The following is a 20,982-nucleotide window of genomic DNA, read 5'->3' on the forward strand; positions in this document are numbered from 1 at the left end:
TGGTCTTCCCTGGTGGTGCAGTGGTTAAAAATCTGCCTGCCAATGCAGGGGACATGGATTCGAGCCCTAGTCCGGGAAGATCCCACGTGATGCAGAGCAGCTAAGCCTGTGCACCACAACTACCAAGCTTGCGCTCTAGAGCCCACGAGCCACAACTACTGAAGCTCGTGCGCCTAGAGCCCATGCTCCACAACAAGAGAAGCCACTGCAATGAGAAGCCTGCACACAACAGAGTAGCATCTGCTCGCTGCAACTAGAGAAAGCTGGCGCACAGCAACGAAGACCCAACACAGCCAAAAATAATAAATAAATAAATTTAAATTTAAAAAAACATTAGAAATTTTGCTCTGTCAAATACCATGGGAAAATGTTGAAAAGGCAAGCAATGAGCCAGGAGGAAATACAGAATATGTAAGTAACACTCAAACTCAACAGTTCAAAAAAAAAAACAAAACAAAGAATCCCATCAGAAAATGGGCAAATGACCTACTACCACAAAGGACCTACAGATGGCTAATAAGCATGTGAAAGGATGTTGAACATCATTAGCCATCAGGGAAAGGGAAATTAAAACCACGATGAGATATTACTACACCTCTATCAGAATGGCTACAATAAGAAAATAATGACAACACCAAATGCTGGAAAGGATGAGGAGAAATGGGATCACTCATACATTGCTGGTGGGAATGTGAAATGATACAGTGTCACTCTGGAAAACAGCTTGGCAGTTCCTTATAAAACTAAACATGTGATCACCAAACGTCCCAGCAATCGCATTCTTGAGCATTTATCCTCGAGAAATGAACAATTAGCGTCCCACAAAAGCCTATACAGGAATGTTCATAGCAGCTTTATTCTTAACAGCCAAAAACTAGAATCAGTCCAGATGTCCCTCAACAGCTGAATGGTTAAACAAACTGTGGTACATACTTACCATGAATTACTCTGTAGCAATAAAAAAGAATGAACTATTGCTATAAGCAACAGCTTGGATGAATCTCTGAATTATGCGAGTCATAGGAGGAACCCCAAACTAGCTCTCACTCCTAATCCAGCAGGACCATGGTGCCCCAGAATTCCAAACTGAAAGCCAGTAGTGGCCCAGAGACCTAAGGTGCTCACTATTAAAGCTGACAGTTTGCAGGAGACCACTGCCTCCCTCTAGGGCCCTGAAGCAGATGTGGATACGCTGTCCCCAAAGCTCTACCTGGGAGGGCAAGGTCAGAGTCACTAAGAAGCAATCTGCCATTTAATTATGGCAGGAGTTTACCTTTTTTCCCAGTGGTATTTCTCTTTCTCAGACCCAACTTTAGCTTCTGACATTTCAATCAAAACTCCTATTTCTTCACTATTTCCATCTGCTTGAAGTTCTGGGAGAACAGCTGTTTTTTTCCTTCAGGTTTCTTGTACTAAGCTAAATTCAGAGACCACCAAGGTGTGTAACCAAAAGCCAGGTGATACAGCTGTGCAGACCTCAGGCTTTCTGGCACTTGGATATCTCCATCTTAGCAGGCTCCTTGCAGACAAGAGCTCCTCTCTATTAACCAGAAAGAGTTGCATCCTGGACTCAGACCTCAGCAAACCACAAGAGCTGGATGTTTGTGGTCCCTTCTTTGCTGTAGGAATGGAAATCTGACCTCTGTGACATTCTCTAGAGATGTTCCCAGCCAAAGGTCACAATCTGAGACCCCACACCCAGTCCCTTGATCCTGGAACCAGAACCTTCCTACTATGAATAATGGTTTCATCACTATGGTTCAAAAGCAAAACAAACATGACATTCAATGGGGAGCATCACAATCTTGCTCATTCCAATCCAACCGTATTTTTTCAAAGAGCAGAGGTCGTCAGTGTAACTGCTAACTTCCATGCATACAAATCCTGTATGCAGCCTTTAACTGAGCATTCTTCTGAACTCTAAAAAACGATGAGCCACTTTCCTACCACAGGGTTAGGCAAGGTGCCTGCAAACACAGGACTCCCTCGTTGAGGGATGAGCTGAGCTAATTTGGCTGCATTCAACAGCCTAGGCAAGCCACATACCTTCAGCTCCCCCCAAGTCAAAAGTATACCCCCTCCTGAACAGGAGAAACTGTTGGAAACGAAAAAGTGCGATTTTAGTCTCATCCTAATGGATCTTGTGACTTCCAGGTCTCTAAGCTCCTCAATAATAATTTTTCAAGGCCATCTGGAATAAATAGAAGTCCCACTCCAAGCTGCATGTATGCAAATTGCGGCGCTTTAAATGGATTTTGTCCTTAAGTGTATAAACCAAAAAGCATGCAAGCAACTGGATTAGAAAAGCAAGGTTTTTTTTTTAAACCTCTCTAATTGGCATTAAGTCACCACACATTGTCAAACACATATCACTTGCTTAATTATTTTGTGTGCACATGTGTATATCTTTATAACTTCATAAACATATAAATGAGAGGGAGATGCAGATCTAACGTACACCCATATGGCGATAAATACAAAAGCTGCCAGAAGATTGTAAAATGCTATACTAATGCTAAAATGATACTTTTTTTTTCTTTTGCTTTGCTTCCAAGTCTCAAAGAACAAATTGAGAGTAGAGACACTAAGCCTAGATCCTTATGTAAAAGGAGACATACACACAGACCTTTTTGTCCAGCAATGCAAAATGTTTTTTAAATACCGTTCTTCGGCTCCATATTCTCCTATTAGTCTAATTATCTTTCATTAATCTCATAGTGTGTTTATGCATAAAATCATTTCTGCATGTCCATTAAAATTTTTATTGAAGTAATTTTTCATAAATAACCTACTACGCATCATTCACACCTATATGCCTCATTTCAACACTGCTTTAGGGCTTCCCTGGTGGTGCAGTGATTAAGAATCCACCTGCCAATGCAGGCGACACGGGTTCGAGCCCTGGTCCGGGAAGATCCCACATGCCGTGGAGCAACTAAGCCCGTGCGCCACAACTACTGAGCCTGTGCTCTAGAGCCCGCGAGCCACAACTACTGAAGCCCACACGCCTAGAGCCCGTGCTCCGCAACAAGAGAAGCCACCACAATGAGAAGCCCACGCACCACAACAAAGAGTAGCCCCCTCTCGCTGCAACTAGAGAAAGCCTGCGCACAGCAACGAAGACCCAACACAGCCAAAAATAAATAAATTAAATAAATAAATTTATTTTTTTTAAAAAGACACTGCTTTAATAAGTTTTAGTTGGCCTATTACAGTCATAGAACGTACTGAACCACTTTCAGCAGAACCAATCACAAAAATAATAAATATGTTTGCCTCTAGTGTATATGGCAAATAGGCTCAAACGGTTTTTCAACCTTCAAGATGTTGTGGGAGTTAATCTTCTACGTAGCAAAGTCTCAGCCGTGAGGCATCTGCTGAGGTGACCATCATCCCAAGGTCAAACTCCTCTGATTGTATTGGGCATCTTTTTACCATCCTTCTATGCCTTCAACCTAATTTCTTTGCTGCCCGCACTATGCCTGCCAGCCTGGTAGGCCCATGCTAATTTCCACATTCTCTCAAATGGCTCTTTTCTTTTTTAATTTTTATTTTGTAATTTTAAAAAATTTTTCATTGGAGTATAGTTGATTTACAATGTGTTAATTTCTGCCATACAGCAAATTGAATCAGTTATACATATACATATATCCATATATGTATATACATCTTTTTTAGATTTAAATGGCTCTTTTCTAAAGCTGCCTCTTCCAAAGGAGAGAGAATAGTCACTCCTATGGGAATTTGCTACTCTCACTTGGTTATTTCAGTAATAAGGCACTTCTATTATCTTCATGATAAGCCCCTGGCATAAGAGCAGGCTTCAAGATTCATTTTCTCTGGGACGCCTCACTTGAATTTGAGAGAAAGCTTTATTTCACTGGCTCCTCATAACGCGAGATTATGTGAGATGCCCTGGCTGAACTCATTCACAATGCCCTCCAAAGGCTGTGTCTACACAGACCAAAGGGAGCAAAAAAAGCAATGGTCATTTATAGAAACAGGCCAGGTCATAGCAGTGCAACTGACATTGCTAATAAGGCAACTGCCAACATTCCAGAAGGAGTAAGATGCTTCGGCCTCTTACAAATCTTGTGAAGTGGGTGCACCACATTTTAGGCCCACATGGGGCATAAATTAAAATACAGTTGAGGTCTTCATTTTCCTTATCTGGAAAAAAAACCCCAAATCTTTCCTCTAACGTAACTCCTTTCTTTTCTTCCCCCTAAAACATAATTCTTCTGTGTAAATCATTGTTGAAAGCATTTACAATATCTTGGATATCTAAATCCTTGTTTAAGAGGGGAAAAGAAGAGCTGCAGGATTTACCTTTAGAGAGTAATTTTTTTTTTAATTTTTTGGCTATGCCACACAGCATATGGGATCTTAGTTCCCTGACCAGGGATCGAACCCATGGCCCCTGCATTGGAAGCATGGAGTCTTAACCACTGGACCACCAGGGAAGTCCCTAGAGAGTAATTTTTATTAAACATTTTAAAAGGTGCTTTAAAAAAATCAGTTAACATGTTGGATCCTGATATTCCCAGATAGTCACTGCAGGTCTCCATTCCACTTAGTTTGTATAGACACATAGCCAAAAGAGAGGGTAAAGGCTTTTACTATGGAGACCAGTATGGAGGCTCTTTAACAACCTAAAAATAGAGTTACCATATGATTCAGCAATCCCACTCCTGGGCATATATCCAGAGAAAAGTCTCATTTGAAAAGACACATGCAGGCTTCCCTGGTGGTGCAGTGGTTGGGAGTCCGCCTGCCAATGCAGGGGACGTGGGTTCGAGCCCTGGTCCAGGAGGATCCCACATGCCATAGAGCAACTAGGCCCCTGAGCCACAACTGCTGAGCCTGTGCTCTAGAGCCCGCGAGCCACAATTACTGAGCCCGTGCACCACAACTACTGAAGCCCATGTGCCTGGAGCCCATGCTCTGCAACAAGAGAGGCCACTGCAACAAGAAGCCTGTGCGCCACAGCGAAGAGTGGCCCCCGCTCGCCGCAACTAGAGAAAGCCCATGAACAGCAACAAAAGACCCGATGCAGCTAAAAATAAATAAATAAAATTATTTTAAATTTTTTTTTAAATTAAGAAAAGAAAAGACACATGCACTCCTATGTTCACAGCAGCACTATTTACAATAGCCAAGACATGGAAGCAACCTAAATGTCCATCAACAAATGAATGGACAAAGATGTGGTACAATGGAATATTAGCCACAAAAAAATGAAATAATGCCATTTGCAGCAACATGGATGGAGCTAGAGATTACCATACTAAGTGAAATAAGTCAGACAAAGGCAAAAATTATATATCACTTATATGTGGAACCTAAAAAAATGATACAAATGAGCTTATTTACGAAACAGAAACAGACTCACAGACACGGAAAACAAACTTATGGTTACCAACAGGGAAAGGGGTGGGGGGAGGGATAAATTAAGAGTTTAGGATTAGCAGATACACACTACTATATATAAAATAGATAAACAACAAGGACCTACTGTATAGCACAGGGAACCAGATTCAATATTTTGTAATTAACTGTAACGGAAAAGAATCTGAAAAATATTTATATGTGTATGTGTATGTGTGTGTGTGTGTGTGTGTGTGTGTGTGTGTGTGTGTGTATGAAACTGAATCACTTTGCTATACACCAGAAACTAACACATTGTAAATCAACTATACGTCAATAAAAACAATAAATTAACAAAGGGTGGATGGTAAGGGCTTTTGGAGATTTGTCTGAGAATTTAGTAGACATTATAACATATCAGACATGCCATGTGGCCCAGTTGGTTTTAAATGCCAACTCCAACACTGACTGGCTGTGTATATTTGGGCAGGTTATATATCTCATCCAATTATCTGTTTTCTCCTCTTTAAATGGGTTTTTTACACATCTACCTCAGAGAGTTATTTCGAGGATTAAATGAGAAAAATATATGCTATGCCCTTGGCATAGCACCTGGCTCAGTAGGTATCCCAAAACACTAATACATCTTCATGGAAAGTCAGGCCAAGCTACATGGGTCAAACCATCACTTTACAGCACTTCTCTTTGCCTAAGTCTTGGAGTTCTTCACTTTTTCTTTGGTTGTGTTCCAATAAAACTTTATTTACAAAAATAGGTGGAGACAAGATTTGATTGGAAGTTTGCAAACCCCCGTACAGATAACATGTGTAGTGTAGATGTTACAAACACTGTGTATGTGTGTGCATATAGATACCTTAGATATGATTTTTCTAAAGTTTGATTTGGTGTATTTTTATGAGTTTGCTGGATATCTGTATGTTTGTGTGAAAGAGCCTTGTGAATGTTCACCCAAACGAACCTTGGAGAACTGTCCGAGTATTTTATATGTGACGGAGATTTTTTTCACAAAGGACAAGTTCTTCCATTACTGCTACATAATTTGCCAAATGCAAATATCTTTATAGTTCTCTGAAGATGCAAAGGTTCCCCAAATGGGTAATAGCAAAATTTGAGTAATAATCATAGCCATAATTTTTTTAGCACATATTATATGCTAGGTGCTGAATCGTTGATGTACGTTATATAGATACTAACATGGAGTTCTTCACTCTTGCGTGTGAATTAACAAGCTTGATGTGGTCGGTGAAGGATTCACAATACTTCCAAATATATCAGACTACTAATGATCCTTCTCGTGCACTCAGGTATGGCTGGATCCCTTGTTCTTTCTTAAGCACTGCATAGTCAGAATGGTCTATATTTTCTCACTGAAGTTTTTCCAGACCAACTTTATGGCTTAGTATATGGTCTATTTTCAAAGATGTTCCATATGTGCTTGAGAAGAATGTGTATTCTTCTAAATGGATGCTGGTCTCCTATATTGAGTTTGTTAACCATGTTGCTCAAATCCTCTGTACCCTTACTCATTTTTTGTTCATTTCATCTATCAATTTCTGAAATCAGTTGGTAGATTTTACAATTTCTCCTTGTAGCTCTGTCAATTTTTGCTTTATATATTTCAAAACTATGGTATTAAGTGCATACAGGCTTAGAATTGTTATCTGAAGAATTGAACATTTTATCATTATTCAGTGATCCTGTTTATCCCCAAAAAAGGCTTTGCCTTAGTTAATTTAGCTACATCAGCTTTCTTCTGGTTAGTATTTGCATAGTATATCTATTCCAATCCTATCCGTGTCCTAATGTTTTAGCTTTGTCTCTCATACACAGCATATAGCTAGATTTTGTATTTTCATCGGTTGTGATAATCTATGTCTTTCAACTGGTGAGTTTAGTCAACTTCTATTCATTGTAATAACTGAGGAGTTGGTTGCCAAGATCAATGGGCCTTTTAAAAGTACCTCCATGTTTCCTGGCTGTAACCTGGTCACTCTAGTCAATTTCAAAACACTCTTTGCTTGCATTCACTCTCCTGTAGGAAGTTAGCAAAAGTCCAATGATCTCCATGAATGAATCTGAGTTGATACTATACAGTTATGGGAAAAAGTCAATTAATGCAAGGAATAGCACACACAAGCCTAATCCATCCGATGTAAACCAATGCATTGCACACGTTTCAATTGCTCTGTATTCCTTCAGAAAAGTGCATGGAAGTGATTCATTAGAACTAACTCTTCACTGGCATTTCCCTGGTGGAGCAGTGGTTAAGTATCTGCCTGCCGATGCAGGGGACACAGGTTCAAGCCTTGGTCTGGGAAGATCCCACATGCCGCAGAGCAACTAAGCCCGTGCACCACAGCTACTTAGCCTGTGCTCTAAAGCCCGCGAGACGCAACTACTGAGCCCGCGTGCCACAACTACTGAAGCCCACACACCTAGAGCCTATGCTCCGCAGCAAGAGAAGCCACAGCAATGAGAAGCCCGTGCACTGCAATGAAGAGTAGCCCCCACTCACTGCAACTAGAGAAAGCCCGTGCGCAGCAACGAAGACCCAACACAGCCAAAAATACATTCATAAATAAATAAATTTATTAAAAAAAAAGAACTATACTCTTCACAAGAAAAATACCAATTCTCTAAGGCTCACAGGGCATCCCTGCTGGTAAAATTCAAAAAGCAAGCACAGTGAATAAGAAGTCCTTTTTGCAGACATTTACATCGGGAAAGAACATGATTCTTGACAATTCAGAGTAAATGAAGTGCAAATTATTCTCTTATAATATATCCCAGAATTGAAGCTTAAATTGTGACTAAAAAAGAACCCACAGTTTAATCAGAAAAATATATTTATTGGTAATTCCCATGAGCTCATATTTGATACATTTATATCATAGGATAACAAGTTCAAAACTATCGCTAAGTTATAAATATGGAATTTATGCCGAATTTGCATGTATTGAATTTTATTTTGAATTTGCATGTGTGACTATATTTGAATATTTATAATATCCCAGAAAAAGCACAGTGGAATGTGCAAGACAGATTTATTTAGTGTAATGCTCTGAAATGTGTCAAAGTCTTCAACACTGTTCTTAGAGGCAAAATAGCAGAAATAACAAATGGGACGCAATAAGACCAACTGAATAATCTGCGAAGTCCAATACCTAGCAAAGCTAGGAAAGCTCCTCTGCCAATAAATATTTTACTAAAGTTTAGACAAATATTTCTCTAAGCTTACAATGACTTTGTATTAGAAGACATATACCATTAATTGGATTCTTCATTACACTTTAATGGAAGAAGGAACCTTCCCATGCATATCCTTATTTTCTCTAAACTCAATGACTAAATATCTCATCTTGGGACTTCTCCGGTGGTCCAGTGGCTAAGACTCTGCGCTCCCAATGCAGGGGGCTCAGGTTCAATCCCTGACCAGGGAACTAGATCCCGCATGCATGCCACAACTAAGGCCTGGTGCAGTCAAATAAATAAATAAATAAAAATTTAAAATATATAGGGGGGAAAATAAATAAATATCTCATCTTATTTGGCGCAGAATGTTGGTATTAGCTTTCCAAGTGTGAAGCACATTCTTTACGCTGTCAAAGTAACTTGTACCTAGAATGTAGTCTCCATGGAGTCTCAACAATAAGATTCTGAACCTTACTGTATTTAGTGGCCCCTCAGATACCCAGAGCAGTTGAGGAATGAAGTGTTCTAGTCAATTTACAGTTAACCAGGGGCAATGTTATTATGAAGTGAAACTGCTCTGGGGGGAGGCTGTTCCCGCAGAATACACTCCCCTTCTCTCCTGGATGAGGGCAACACATGCACTAACTGATCTAAGCTCTCGGCTGTGGACGTTTAGAACTACAGCCCTTCTCCAACCCCAAGACTTTGCTCTTCCAGCCAGACCATTAGCTCTGGTGTCAGTTCATTTGAAAAGAGGCTCACGAAGATTCAAAATCCAGGCTATCTTGGGTGGCTCTGGCTGAGCAGAGTAAGCCTTTTATTTCCAACTGTGTGCCATTATTAATTTCCAGTTTCATTTAACTTTTAAACAGAGCACAAGCAATAGAAATCCACTCAAATATCTCTGTACTGTACTGGTATAAGAGTTTCATGGATTCCTCGGAATATGATAACAGCCAATCATCAGAAAAATCAACAGCTGATGCCTGACTTATCACCTCTGCCTTTCAGTCTGTGAGTTTATTTAGCTGAGGCTGCTTTCCTCATTAAGGACTCCCAGAATATCAAGAGGCTAATGAAATAACCAGCCACAGTTTTAGAAACCAAGAAGCAGCCTGTGTAATTTATCACAGCCATTATAAAGCATCATTTTTAAAACTGTTAATATTTACTTTTACTATGAAAGTAACGCATACTCGTATAGGAAATTCAAATCCTTCAGAGAAACAGGAAAAGAAAATAAGTCACTAATTGATCTATTGATATCTCGGTATTTTTCTTCCATTCTTTGCCTTTTATGCTTAGATTTGAGAGGGATGGAAAGATGATTTGCCTCTCTCCCTCCTCAACCCCTCTCTCACATAATTGTAGTCATACTGGGCCCATAACTGTCTATCTCTTTTTCCCTTAGCATTAAATCACTACCAATTTTCTATAAAAAGGACATTTAAATGGTTTTGAAATAATCCCTCAAGTGGATGTACTGAGATTTCTTGAACCATTCTCCTATATGTGGACGCAGAGTTTTCCGATTTGTTGCACTCGTGAATAGTTCCAAATAACTTAACAAATAATGGTAGTCTCCTAAGATACCATTCTCACATCACCCTATGCTTTTCCCCATGGCGCTTCTCACAATTTTAAGTAATGAATTATTTGTTTCACGTCTACCTTTCCCACTCTATGAAGCCAGGGACCACATCTACCTGCTTCCTGGTTCCTGGAAGCACCGTGATAAGAGATATTCAATAAATATCTGTAAATAAATAAATAAATGAGTGAGTCATAGAAAAACATGTACAGGATTGTTTTTCAGTAAAATCCCAGCAAACAAATCATGGGTCAAAGAAGTAAGTATTTTCAATGTTCTCTGCTGATATTATCTATTTTATTTCGGGAAGAATTATTCCAACATAGTCCCACCAACAACATATGAGAATGATGGTATGTACCACACCCTTGTCAGCACTGGCTACTATCTTTTTTTTTAAATAATAATGATTATTATAACAGCCACTACTTCATTTATTTTTTTAAATTTATTTTATTTTATTTTATTTTTGGCTGCATTGGGTCTTTGTTGCTGCGCACGGGCTTTCTCTGGTTGTGGCGAGCAGGGGCTACTCTTCATTGCGGTGCGCAGGCTTCTCATTGCGGTGGCTTCTCTTGTTGCAGAGCACGGGCTCTAGGCACATGGGCTTCAGTAGTTGTGGCTCGCGGGCTCTAGAGCGCAGACTCAGTAGCTGTGGTGCACAGGCTTAGTTGCTCTGCGGCATGTGGGATCTTCCCGGCCCAGGGCTCGAACCCGTGTCCCCTGCATTGGCAGGTGGATTCTTAACCACTGCACCACCAGGGAAGCCCCGCTACTATCTTTTTTTGTTTGGTGGTGGTGGTGATGTATACCGAGTTTTTTGTTTGTTTGTTTTAATCCAGGTTAATTAGACAGGCAAAAAGGTTTTCCTATATATAATTATTTGAATTTGCATTTCTTTAGTACCAGTGAGGCTAAAGAGCTTTTCTGTGTCTGTAACCTAGTTGTGGTTCCCCTGTTGCAAATTGTCTGGTCATATCCTTTGTTTTTCTAATCAATTTGTACAAGTTCTTTATCCAGGAACGATGTCAGCCTTTTGTCTGTTTTATTTGTTGTGCATATTTTCATCAGTTTGCCATATGCCTTTTCATTTTGGCTATTTTTGGACAGATGAACACTTCTCATTTTTATGTAATCATAACTGTCGGTCTTTTCCTCTCTTCAAACAGCCTTTTACCTGGCTGAGAGTCCCACATGTGAATTGCAGCTATCATTTAAATAATAATGCCAATTGTGAATTCAGACTAACTGGATTCAGAGACTCCTACATATACAACGAAGTCCTAACCTGTCCAGAGCCCCCATTCTCACTTCCTTATAAGCCTTGGCCACTAGAAGCCTAGGCAACTTAGACCGGTCACAGTTCTTGGTATCCTCGCAGCCCCTAGCAGATCGCCTTCTCAACCTCTCCATTTTGTCAATGGTACCACCTCAACTCCAGACTGGAAATCAGGGTGGTACCTTTAACTGGACTACAGCCTTCATTTACTTTTATGTTTTTTACATCCCTGCCATGCAAGAGCTTCTCATACTCACTGGGGTTCAACCTCCTTGTTGCCATTCCAGGATCTCTACAATGAGGCTCCCTAACCCTCCCCCAGGCATGAACCTTCTCAGGTCTGGCCAGGCCTGGCTAGGTGAGGTGACTTGACCTCACAATGCCATGAGGATGCCACGCCCACCCACAATGCTTCCTTTCTTCTAAATACAACACACCTATTCCTAGAAGCCTTTCCAAACAGATGTCTCCTTTTTCTGGCCTGCTCCTCATACTTTAGAGAGGAAAGGGCCTTAGAAAGCATCTCCTTTAAATTTCCCATTTTTACAGAGGGGGATGGACCTGCCCCAAGTCACATGTTCCTCCCCACTCCCCCACCCCCACCTATACATGACACAGTTCTGCATTTTACTATCTAATCTTAATGACCTTGAGGCTAAAGATGGTGACCTTGGCTTTTTTGGATTTGTCTAGGCTCTAATCTCCCCCAACTGCTAGCACTGGGCAGAGGTCATAATACTTACTCCACAAAGTTTGCTGATTAGACCTAAACTGTTATATAAACAGATGGACTTTTCTCTATTTTTTTTTTTTTTTTTTTTTTTTTGCGGTACGCGGGCCTCTCACTGTCGTGGCCTCTCCCATTGCGGAGCACAGGCTCCGGACGCGCAGGCTCAGCGGTCATGGCTCACGGGCCCAGCCGCTCCACGGCACGTGGGATCTTCCCGGACCGGGGCACGAACCCGTGTCCCCTGCATTGGCAGGCAGACTCTTAACCATTGCGCCACCAGGGAAGGCCCTATTTTTAAAACATATTCTGGTAAAGATATGACATCTGAAAGACATTATTGATATTCAAATCATTTTCAAACAAAATCCATCTTCTTTATTAAATATCTAAAACACCAGATTATTCTGTTCTACTGTAAGCTCTGTGAGAGCAAAGATGACACGTCTTCCCTGGAATATAATGGGCAGTTTTGCAGAATTTTGTTTAACGAATGACAGAGGGAAGAGGTGACTATTCTTTAGTGTCATTTCATGCTACTTAAGTTGATGACTGATATCTAGAAAAGACAAGCTCTAACACTCTTATTGCCATGTAACAGCACTAATCTAAAATTACTATTAAGAATATCTAATTCTGAGTAGCTTTTTATACCACCTTGAGAACTTCGAGCTTTGTTGGGTTGCCAGCAACATGTTTGCCATCTGGGCAAAGATGCTAACTACTACGGCTGAAGTTCTACAGATGTTATCATGGTGAATTTCTCGCCTTCTCCTGAGAAATACGTGGTAGGGGAGTAATACCAGCTCTTAGTATCCTCTTAGCATCCCCAGCTAACTGAAGCTACCCTATGAGAATCCAGTGGCCTACAGCCTGAGGGACCAGAAGGACGGCATCGCTGCCTGGATCAGTCCATTCACTCGCTGCCTCGCCCTGTACCAAAGCCTGTCATGTTGTCCTGCTTCACTGGAGGAGGGAAGGAGTGGAGTGTGGGCATGTGAGCCATGAGCAGGCTTGTGCACTATGGACTTCTTGCTAAGACACGGCTCTATCAAAATGGAGCCACCTTGGGAATTCCCTGGTGGTCCAGCAGTTAGGACTTGGCGCTTTCACTGCTGGGGTCCGGGTTCGATCCCTGGTCAGGGAACTAAGATCCCACAAGCTGCACACAGCCAAAAAAAAAGAAAAGAAAAGAGCCACCTTTAAACAAGAAAGGGAAAGAAAAGGAAGCCTTTACCACAGGTATTAAAAAGGAGTGACCACAAAGAAGACAAAAGAGAGAAAGAGAAAAGGCTATGCTCCATGTAAATGCCTTGTCATCCTTTCCTGTCAGTGATAGCCTAGTGGTTTCTAGGTGACGATTAATTACTCTTCCGTAAGACTGCTGCAAAATGTAGAGATACTAAACGTCTAGGATGCAACGTGAATATGATGATCAGATTCTTTGACTTGGGTAGCCATGGAACCTGACCTTCCCCTGCCGCCAGCCACCACCCGAGTGTGCCAGCCAGCACAGTGCTTGGGGAAGAAGAATGAGGCTGGTTCAGTTTCTTGGTGCCCAATTCGGAGTTCCTCCCACAGACCCAGTGATGCACTAGAGCTGGCTATAAACGGAGGGAATTTGGCCTGAGAAAAGCCTGCAGAATTCGGGAGTTTGAAGAGCTGGTCAGCAACCATGATTTGATACATTTTCAGAAACAGTCTTGGTAATTCTAGATTGAGCAGGACCTTTCTCTGGCCCCTAAACAATAGATGCATGAAATTCAATTGCTAGGTTTTTTGAAAAGAAATATGATTCTTAATAAACAATTTGTGCCTTTTGCCAGCCAAGCACTCTCTCTCTTTGTCCTCTCCAGGCAACATGATGGCAGCCGTTTCCACTCAGCCGTTACATATCACTCGAGCACTTCACCATCCGCTGAGGCAGGGAAGCATCTCGAATGTAGCAGTGGGAGCAGAATTCAGGTCTTGGCTTGCAGCCACGGTGGCCTCTCGTGTGCCCCCCACCAATGTGGATGGATGGCTGTGAGTCAAAAGGTGGCCCTTGTCGCCGCTGAGGCCTCTTCCTGACGCTTAGTCACCAGGTCCCCAGCGTCCTCCCATCCTTCTCAGCTTTGCAGTGATTTCTGACTAGGCAATGAGAGGCCCCTTTGCCACCCAGCCACGAGACCTTCTCCTGGTGAGCATAAAACCTCAGGGAGGTAGAAATGTGTTTTTCTCCCAATGGCTGCGGCAACCCTGGTCCAATCACTTGTTCAAACACATGTGTAAAAATGCCTGGAAACGGTGATGATGTAGTTGATAACAATACCAGTTAACATGCACTGAGTGTTCATTTTGTGGTAATGACTCACATGAAATACCTCACTGTGCTTTCACAAAATAAATAAATAAAATTTTAAAAACCTTGTTCATGGAGTCACAGTCAACAGAGCAAGGGCTGTGGAAGCAGCCACAGCTGGAGTAAGGTCCCTGCTGTGTCACTAAAGAGCCCAATGACCTTGAGAAAGTCCTTCAACCCCCTTGGGCTTCTGTCTCATGGGACAAATGGGGAGACTTTTGCCCACGCTGCCTTACTCCTACACACAGTGCAAGTTTACAGAGACACACCAGAGACAAGGGATGGAAAAGCTCATCAGAAACTGGAATGCACTCTCCACAAGACAAGGCTGGGACAGACTCTGGTCCAAGGTCATACAGCTGGTTCATGGCTGGCCTGGAACGAAGGCCCGGGTGTCAGAACTCCCAGGCCAAACAGACTGAGCTGCTGTTCTGCTCAGCTCAGTGGCGCATAGATCCACCAGCAGCTGGCATGGAAGCCTGCTCCACACAGGAACTCCTCGTGGCTGACTTTCGCATCTCCTCGGCCTCACGCATCACCACCAGCACAACTGCCTCTGTCTAAATTTTTAACACACACACACACACACACACACACACTCTCTCTCTCTCACTGTCACACACTTGTGCATACCTTCTCTCACACAGATTATCAGAATTCACAGAACTGGTCCTGTAAGCAGGGATTTGTCAACATCCTGGGAAATTCTGGAACCCTCCGGCTATGACTACTCTTCAGGATGAAGATTTCTGGAGGTGGGTAGGAATTAAGGAAATAAAAGAAATGCCCTTGGGATAACCATGTGTTTCTCTTGCAATTTTTTTTTCTTTTTTCGGTACGCGGGCCTCTCACTGCTGTGGCCTCTCCCGTTGCGGAGCACAGGCTCCGGACGTGCAGGCTCAGCGGCCATGGCTCACGGGCACAGCCGCTCCGCAGCATGTGGGATCTTCCCGGACCGGGGCACGAACCCGTGTCCCCTGCATCGGCAGGCGGACTCTCAACCACTACGCCACCAGGGAAGCCCCTCTCTAGCAAATTCTATTTCATTTTGGTGAATACCGTAAGATCCAGTAATTCTGACTCTTTAAAAAGTGGGTTTTCGGGCTTCCCTGGTGGCGCAGTGGGTTAAGCGTCCGCCTGTCGATGCAGGGGACGCGGGTTCGTGCCCCGGTCCGGGAAGATCCCACATGCTGCGGAGCGGCTGGGCCCGTGAGCCATGGCCGCTGAGCCTGCGTGTCCGGAGCCTGTGCTCCGCAACGGGAGAGGCCACAACAGTGAGAGGCCCGCGTACTGCAAAAAAAAAAAAAAAAAAAAGTGGGTTTTCTTCTGGGCTTCCCTGGTGGCGCAGTGGTTAAGAATCCACCTGCCAATGCAGGGGACACAGATTCGAGCCCTGGTCCGGGAAGATCCCACATGCCACGGAGCAACTAAGCCCGTGCACCACAGCTATTTAGCCTGCGCTCTAAAGCCCGCGAGCCACAACTACTGAGCCCGTGTGCCACAACTACTGAGTCCACGTGCCACAACTACTGAGCCCGTGCGCCTAGAGCCCGTGCTCCACAATGAAAAGCCACCGCAATGAGAAGCCCGTGCACCGCAACGAAGAGTAGCCCCCGCTCGCCGCAACTAGAGAAAGCCCGCACACAGCAACAAAGACCCAACACAGCCAAAAATAAATAAATAAAATAAATATTTTTTTTAAAAAAGTGGTTCTTCTTTTACTAGACTAGATGGCACTGTGGTATCACCCTTTTGATGATCAAGAAAATCTTATTTCATTTCAAATAATTTTGCTTCCATTGGGGGCCGTCCAAGAGGCTGAACCCTCCCCTTGAGGGGGCCTGGTTATCTTATGGTAAATTTCTGAAGTAATCTGCCAGAAGACCAGATACACAATCAAGACCACAATAATAATGTGTGTCTACAGATCCTGTCACACCCTGACCTACATGTCCAAAAGGATTCTAAAAGGCACATGTGCCCTGAGGAATTCCAAACAGGGCCAGGGAGTCCACAGTGGCCAAGACTTCATTTTTATTCCTGTGCCACAGCCACGGCTGTGGAATTCAATCTCAAGAGCTTTTTACATCACCACCCTCACAAAACCTACAGGCTCTATCAGCAAGAGGGATTGTTTTCAATATTGCCAAACTGTTTAGGAACGTCTTAAACACCAGAGTCTTGTGGTGACAATGGCTTACACAATTCTCACAACAGATTGAGGTAGCAACCTTCCTAGGGTCAAGGTTCTCTTAGGTCGGGGGAAAAAAAAAACGATTAGTGCTGGAAGGGAAATGAAAGTTCAACAGATTCTCCCAGAATTCCAGCATTCAAAAAGGACACTGTAAACTGAGGGAAGGGAAAGTGAGTAGGGGGTGAGGTTTCCTCTAAATCTCAATGGTGACCAGGAAGTCTGAGCGCTCCATTCGTCTGGGGCTGGACAGAAGAAACTGCCCGGCTCTTGCATTCCAAGAGGCATCAACAAAATATGGCCGTAGCCCTCACCATGAGGGGTTGGGGAGGCAGAGGAGGGAGTGGGGAGCCTGCCCAGGGAAGCAGCCTCTGTAGCAGCAGCAGCCTCCAGGACCCTTGTGGTCACCTCGCTGGGGAGACAGAGAGCATGGCCATGTCAACGAGACTCACCTTGTCCATTCCCCGGACTGCCTGCCGCAGCCCACATCTGTTTTAGGGAGAGTCGCAGAATGGGAGCCCTGACTGGGGCAACTGCACCCCAAAGAGTCCTTCCTACTCCTCCCCCCTTTATGGCATCCATGACCTCCAGCAACTGGGCATTGCAGCTGGCTGGAGGAAAATGCCCTAGCTTCAAAAGCAAGTGGCTTTTCATAAAACAGCTCTTTCCGATTCAGTCCTGGGTTCATAAAGTTGGCTGGCGGCGCCCTGCTCCGGGGCTCAGAGTTTGTAAATCAGGAGAGGTTTCTCAAGACTGAGCCCCACATGGGATCCGGGGCAGCGTTCCACCTGCCCTTCGACCCGCGGGGTGCCCCTCGCACTCGCAAAGCGCCGCTGATGCCCGGCGTGCAGCCAGTAGTGCGGGGCGCAAGCTGGGTACCACGAGCTCTCTCTGGGTGTCCGCAAACAGCCGCAGAGGGACATTCATTCGCCCAGGGAGAGCAGAGCCAGTGGAGAGAAAGGAGGAGGGAGGCGACAAAAGTCAGGAAAGAAGAGAAAGAACAAAAAGGGTTAAAGAAAGAACGAGAAACAAAGTGAAAGAGGAAAACGGAGGGAAAAGGAAAGAGCGAGCGGCCAGGAGTTGACCAAGATCCCAAGCACGAGAAAGCGAAAAGAGAAAAGAGAAAAAGGCAAATAGAGGAAGCGAGGGGAAAGGCGGGGGGAGGGGAAATGCGGGAGCGGGAAAGAAGAGAGAGCGAAACGAGGCTTGGGAACCTGGGTGCGGAGAAAAGAAGCGAAAGGCTGGAGGAGCTCAGGGACGCTGCACTCAGAACATAGTTCTTTCGGGCCCTCCAGTGCGGAGTCTGCGTGCTGTACCCTGTCCCGGCGGCGGCCGGGGGGCGCTCGTCCCGGGCCTCCTGGCCGCTTCCCCAGCGCGCACTCCCAGCCGCCAAGCAGGCCAACCCGCGTTCAGAGAGAGGAGCCGTCCCAGGTCGGAACGGACGAGCTTCCTGCAGCCGCCACAGCGCCACGAGCGCGCGCGCCGGGGCGCCACCGCAGGGGCGCCGAGGTGCTCCCTGGGTCGCCGGCAGCGGCTAGCCGCGCCTCCCGGCCCTCCGTCCGCCGCGGCCCGGGTCCGCTCCCGCGCCCCAGGGCCCCGCTCCGCCGCGGGCGCGCACTCACCTGGACGGTCTCAGCCTGGCGTCGCGCTTGCTGTCCACCACGGCGGGCACGCAGCTGGTGAGCTCGGTCCAGTCGGCGTGCAGTCCGCAGCTCCAACCCGTGGAGAACCTGGAGAAGAGCCAGGTCTCCCGCTTACCCGGCCGGTGGCAAGTGCATTTCTTCTGACCCACGCGACATTCGCACGGTTGCTCCAGCTGGATGTTGCGCACCAGGTGGCGGCCGAAAGTAGTGCCTCCAGTCTTCTGGATGTGCAGGAACACGATCAGGTCATCACCCTTGATGTCGAAGTCTACCTTGCGCAGGAGGTCGCCGCGGCTGAAATTGTAACGGGGCACGAACCTCGCGGAGCTCTCATCCTCCGAGCGGTACGGGTCCGGCATCGGGGAGCTGAACGCCTGCAGGCGGAGGAGCTGGCATTCTGTGCCGGGGCACACGTATTGGAGGACGATCACGGCAAATAGGAAGAGCATCACCAAAGCCAGCAGCAGCTTGTTGGATTTCTCATCCATGTTCCCGACGCTGGGGGAAACCCAAGCTCCTTACGTCAATCCCGCAGCTCAGCCCGCGCTCGCCGTGCGCCCGTACCGCCTCCCTCCCCCTGGCGCCGCCGTAGCGCCCCTTTCCCCCTCCCCTCGGCACCGAGTACTCCACCGCGGCGGCGGCGGCGGCGGCGGCGGCGGCGGCGCCCTTCCCCGCTTCCTTCCTTCCCGGCAGGCTCAGCGCTGTGGCTTCTGCCGCACACACCCCCCTCCCCCCGACTCCTTCCCGCTGGCCGCCTGCCCTCTCCCAGCGCCAGAGCTCTCCGGAGCCGCTTCGCGGGGTTTCGTACCCGTGGGACCCCGCCTGACCCGGTTGCCCCACTCCTCAACTCATACCACGGGTCCGAGCCCCCGCGCGTCTTGTTCCACTCTCGGTGGCTCCGTGACTCCCATCCCCATCCTGCTTCGCCCGCCGGACTCTCCCTGGCGCTTCTGCCCCCAGTCCCCTTGGCGCGCACGCCGCCGCCTCCTCGCCTAGCCCGACTCTCGGGCTCCTTCCCCGTGCGCCCCGAAGCCCTGCTCTTGCCCGCAACGGGTTGCCCACCTTGGGGGACGCCTCAAGGGAGCTCGGAGCCAGGCGTTCGGAGTTACCCTGGGGGAAGGGGGTCCGCCGGCAGCCCGACTTGCTAGCGGAGACGCTGCGCTACGGGTGCCCGCGGAAGCGCGGGGAGGGAGCCACAGCGTAGCCAAACGCGCGCCGCGCCCCTCCGGAGCCCCGGAGCCCGGCCGCCGCGGGCCAGCCGGAACTTTGCGCCTTTCTCTCCCCTCGAGGCTGCCTTCCCTTCCCGCACGGCTCCCGCGCGCCCTGGCCCGGGAGTGCGAGTCCCGCTTTCGCCTAAAACGTACCTGGCCAGGGGACCGAAAATCTTGGAGAAGATCGCGCCGAGCACGTGCTTCAGCGAGTGGCCCAGGGCGGCCAGGCCCCGGGTGAGCAGGGCCCGGCAGAGGGAGCCCAGGTCCCAGCGTCTCCTGAGGTCGTGCATCCGCCTGCGGCGGCCTCGGGCCAGCAGCGCGAAGAGAGGGGCGCGCGCGGCTCCCGCCAGAGAGGAGGAAGCCTTTAGGGGCTCGTCCAGGAGCGGCTGGGAGTTGAATCCGCGAGACACACCCCTAGGAGGGCCCGCGCGGACTGAGGCGGCGACTGATCCGGGCCGGCTTGCTGCCAATTCGGCCTCTACTCTGGAATGCCGGCGGGGACAGGTGGTGCGGGCGGGCGCTTCTCGCTCCGGTTGCAACGGCGGCCCGAGCGCCCGGGCTGCACACGCAGGCAGTGCCATTACCCCCTTGAGGCAACTCAGGGTACTAAGGATCTGGAGCGAGCTTGAATTTATGTAATAATGCCTCACGCCTAAGAGCTCAAACCACTTAACAAGCAGAGGACCTGGGTCTTCTCCTGTCTTGGGGGACGGAGGTCACTCCAGTGAGCACATCAGTACACTCTGGCCTGTAATTTCAACCTCCCCTAAAATAGCAAAGGCGCAAATTGGACCTTTTCCCTCTCTCCTTGCCAATTTCCATTCTCCAACGGAAGCGGGGGCATTTTCTGAAAAGGTAAGTCAGCATGAAGGAAAAGCATGACCAAAAAACGTGTCAGAATGGGAATTTGAGCTTTTTTACAGCAGGGACTGGCCCTTACTCCCCCTCCTCTTGCTCAATCCTCAGCACCAAGCCCCGTGCTTACAGGAAGCCTTCACTCATATAAGGTGTATTAAAAGGAACGTACATGACTAAATACTACATCCTAGGGGGGCCATCTAATCCAAGGTGATGTGACAAATGAGGAAACTGAGGCCCAGAGAGGGAAAGGGATGTGCCCAAGGTCACACAGCAGAGCCTCAGCGTTTGAACCCAGGAAGCCATCCATTTCCTAACAGCACCTTTTCTAATAAATAGGTGCAGACCATCCTCAAGCCAAGTGTCCAAAAGGCTCTTTTCAGATGCAGGACCAGCAATGTAAGCATTAGCAAGAAAAGTAGGAATGTCCATTTAGAACAAGGTCCCCAGGACTCCGGGACGGTTCCCATCCGATTGTTCGGGTGGAGCTTGCTGCATACCAGGAACTGGTATTTCCGTGAATGAGTGCCCACCGCTGTCTAGTCCCACCATTGCAGAAGG

The 20,982-nt window shown here is 46.6% G+C and overlaps 1 protein-coding gene across 3 annotated transcripts in view; it reads right to left on the reverse strand.

Annotated features, from left to right (window-relative positions):
* The window catches only part of HS6ST2 (heparan sulfate 6-O-sulfotransferase 2), a gene marked incomplete at both ends in the record, with an annotated part of 289,043 nt that extends 268,899 nt beyond the window's left edge, over nucleotides 1-20,144 (reverse strand). For all 3 annotated transcript variants that reach the window (XM_082865356.1, XM_082865355.1, XM_082865354.1), the window contains 2 exons: nucleotides 18,332-18,850; nucleotides 19,717-20,144. In XM_082865356.1, the coding sequence (XP_082721482.1) occupies nucleotides 18,332-18,850; nucleotides 19,717-20,144 (947 nt within the window). The remainder of the gene's footprint in view (nucleotides 1-18,331; nucleotides 18,851-19,716) is intronic.
* Nucleotides 20,145-20,982: the final 838 nt, after the last annotated feature.

Source organism: Leucopleurus acutus, assembly GCF_964270905.1.
Source record: "Leucopleurus acutus genome assembly, chromosome: X".
In the NCBI taxonomy this organism is placed as follows: Eukaryota; Metazoa; Chordata; class Mammalia; order Artiodactyla; family Delphinidae; genus Leucopleurus; species Leucopleurus acutus.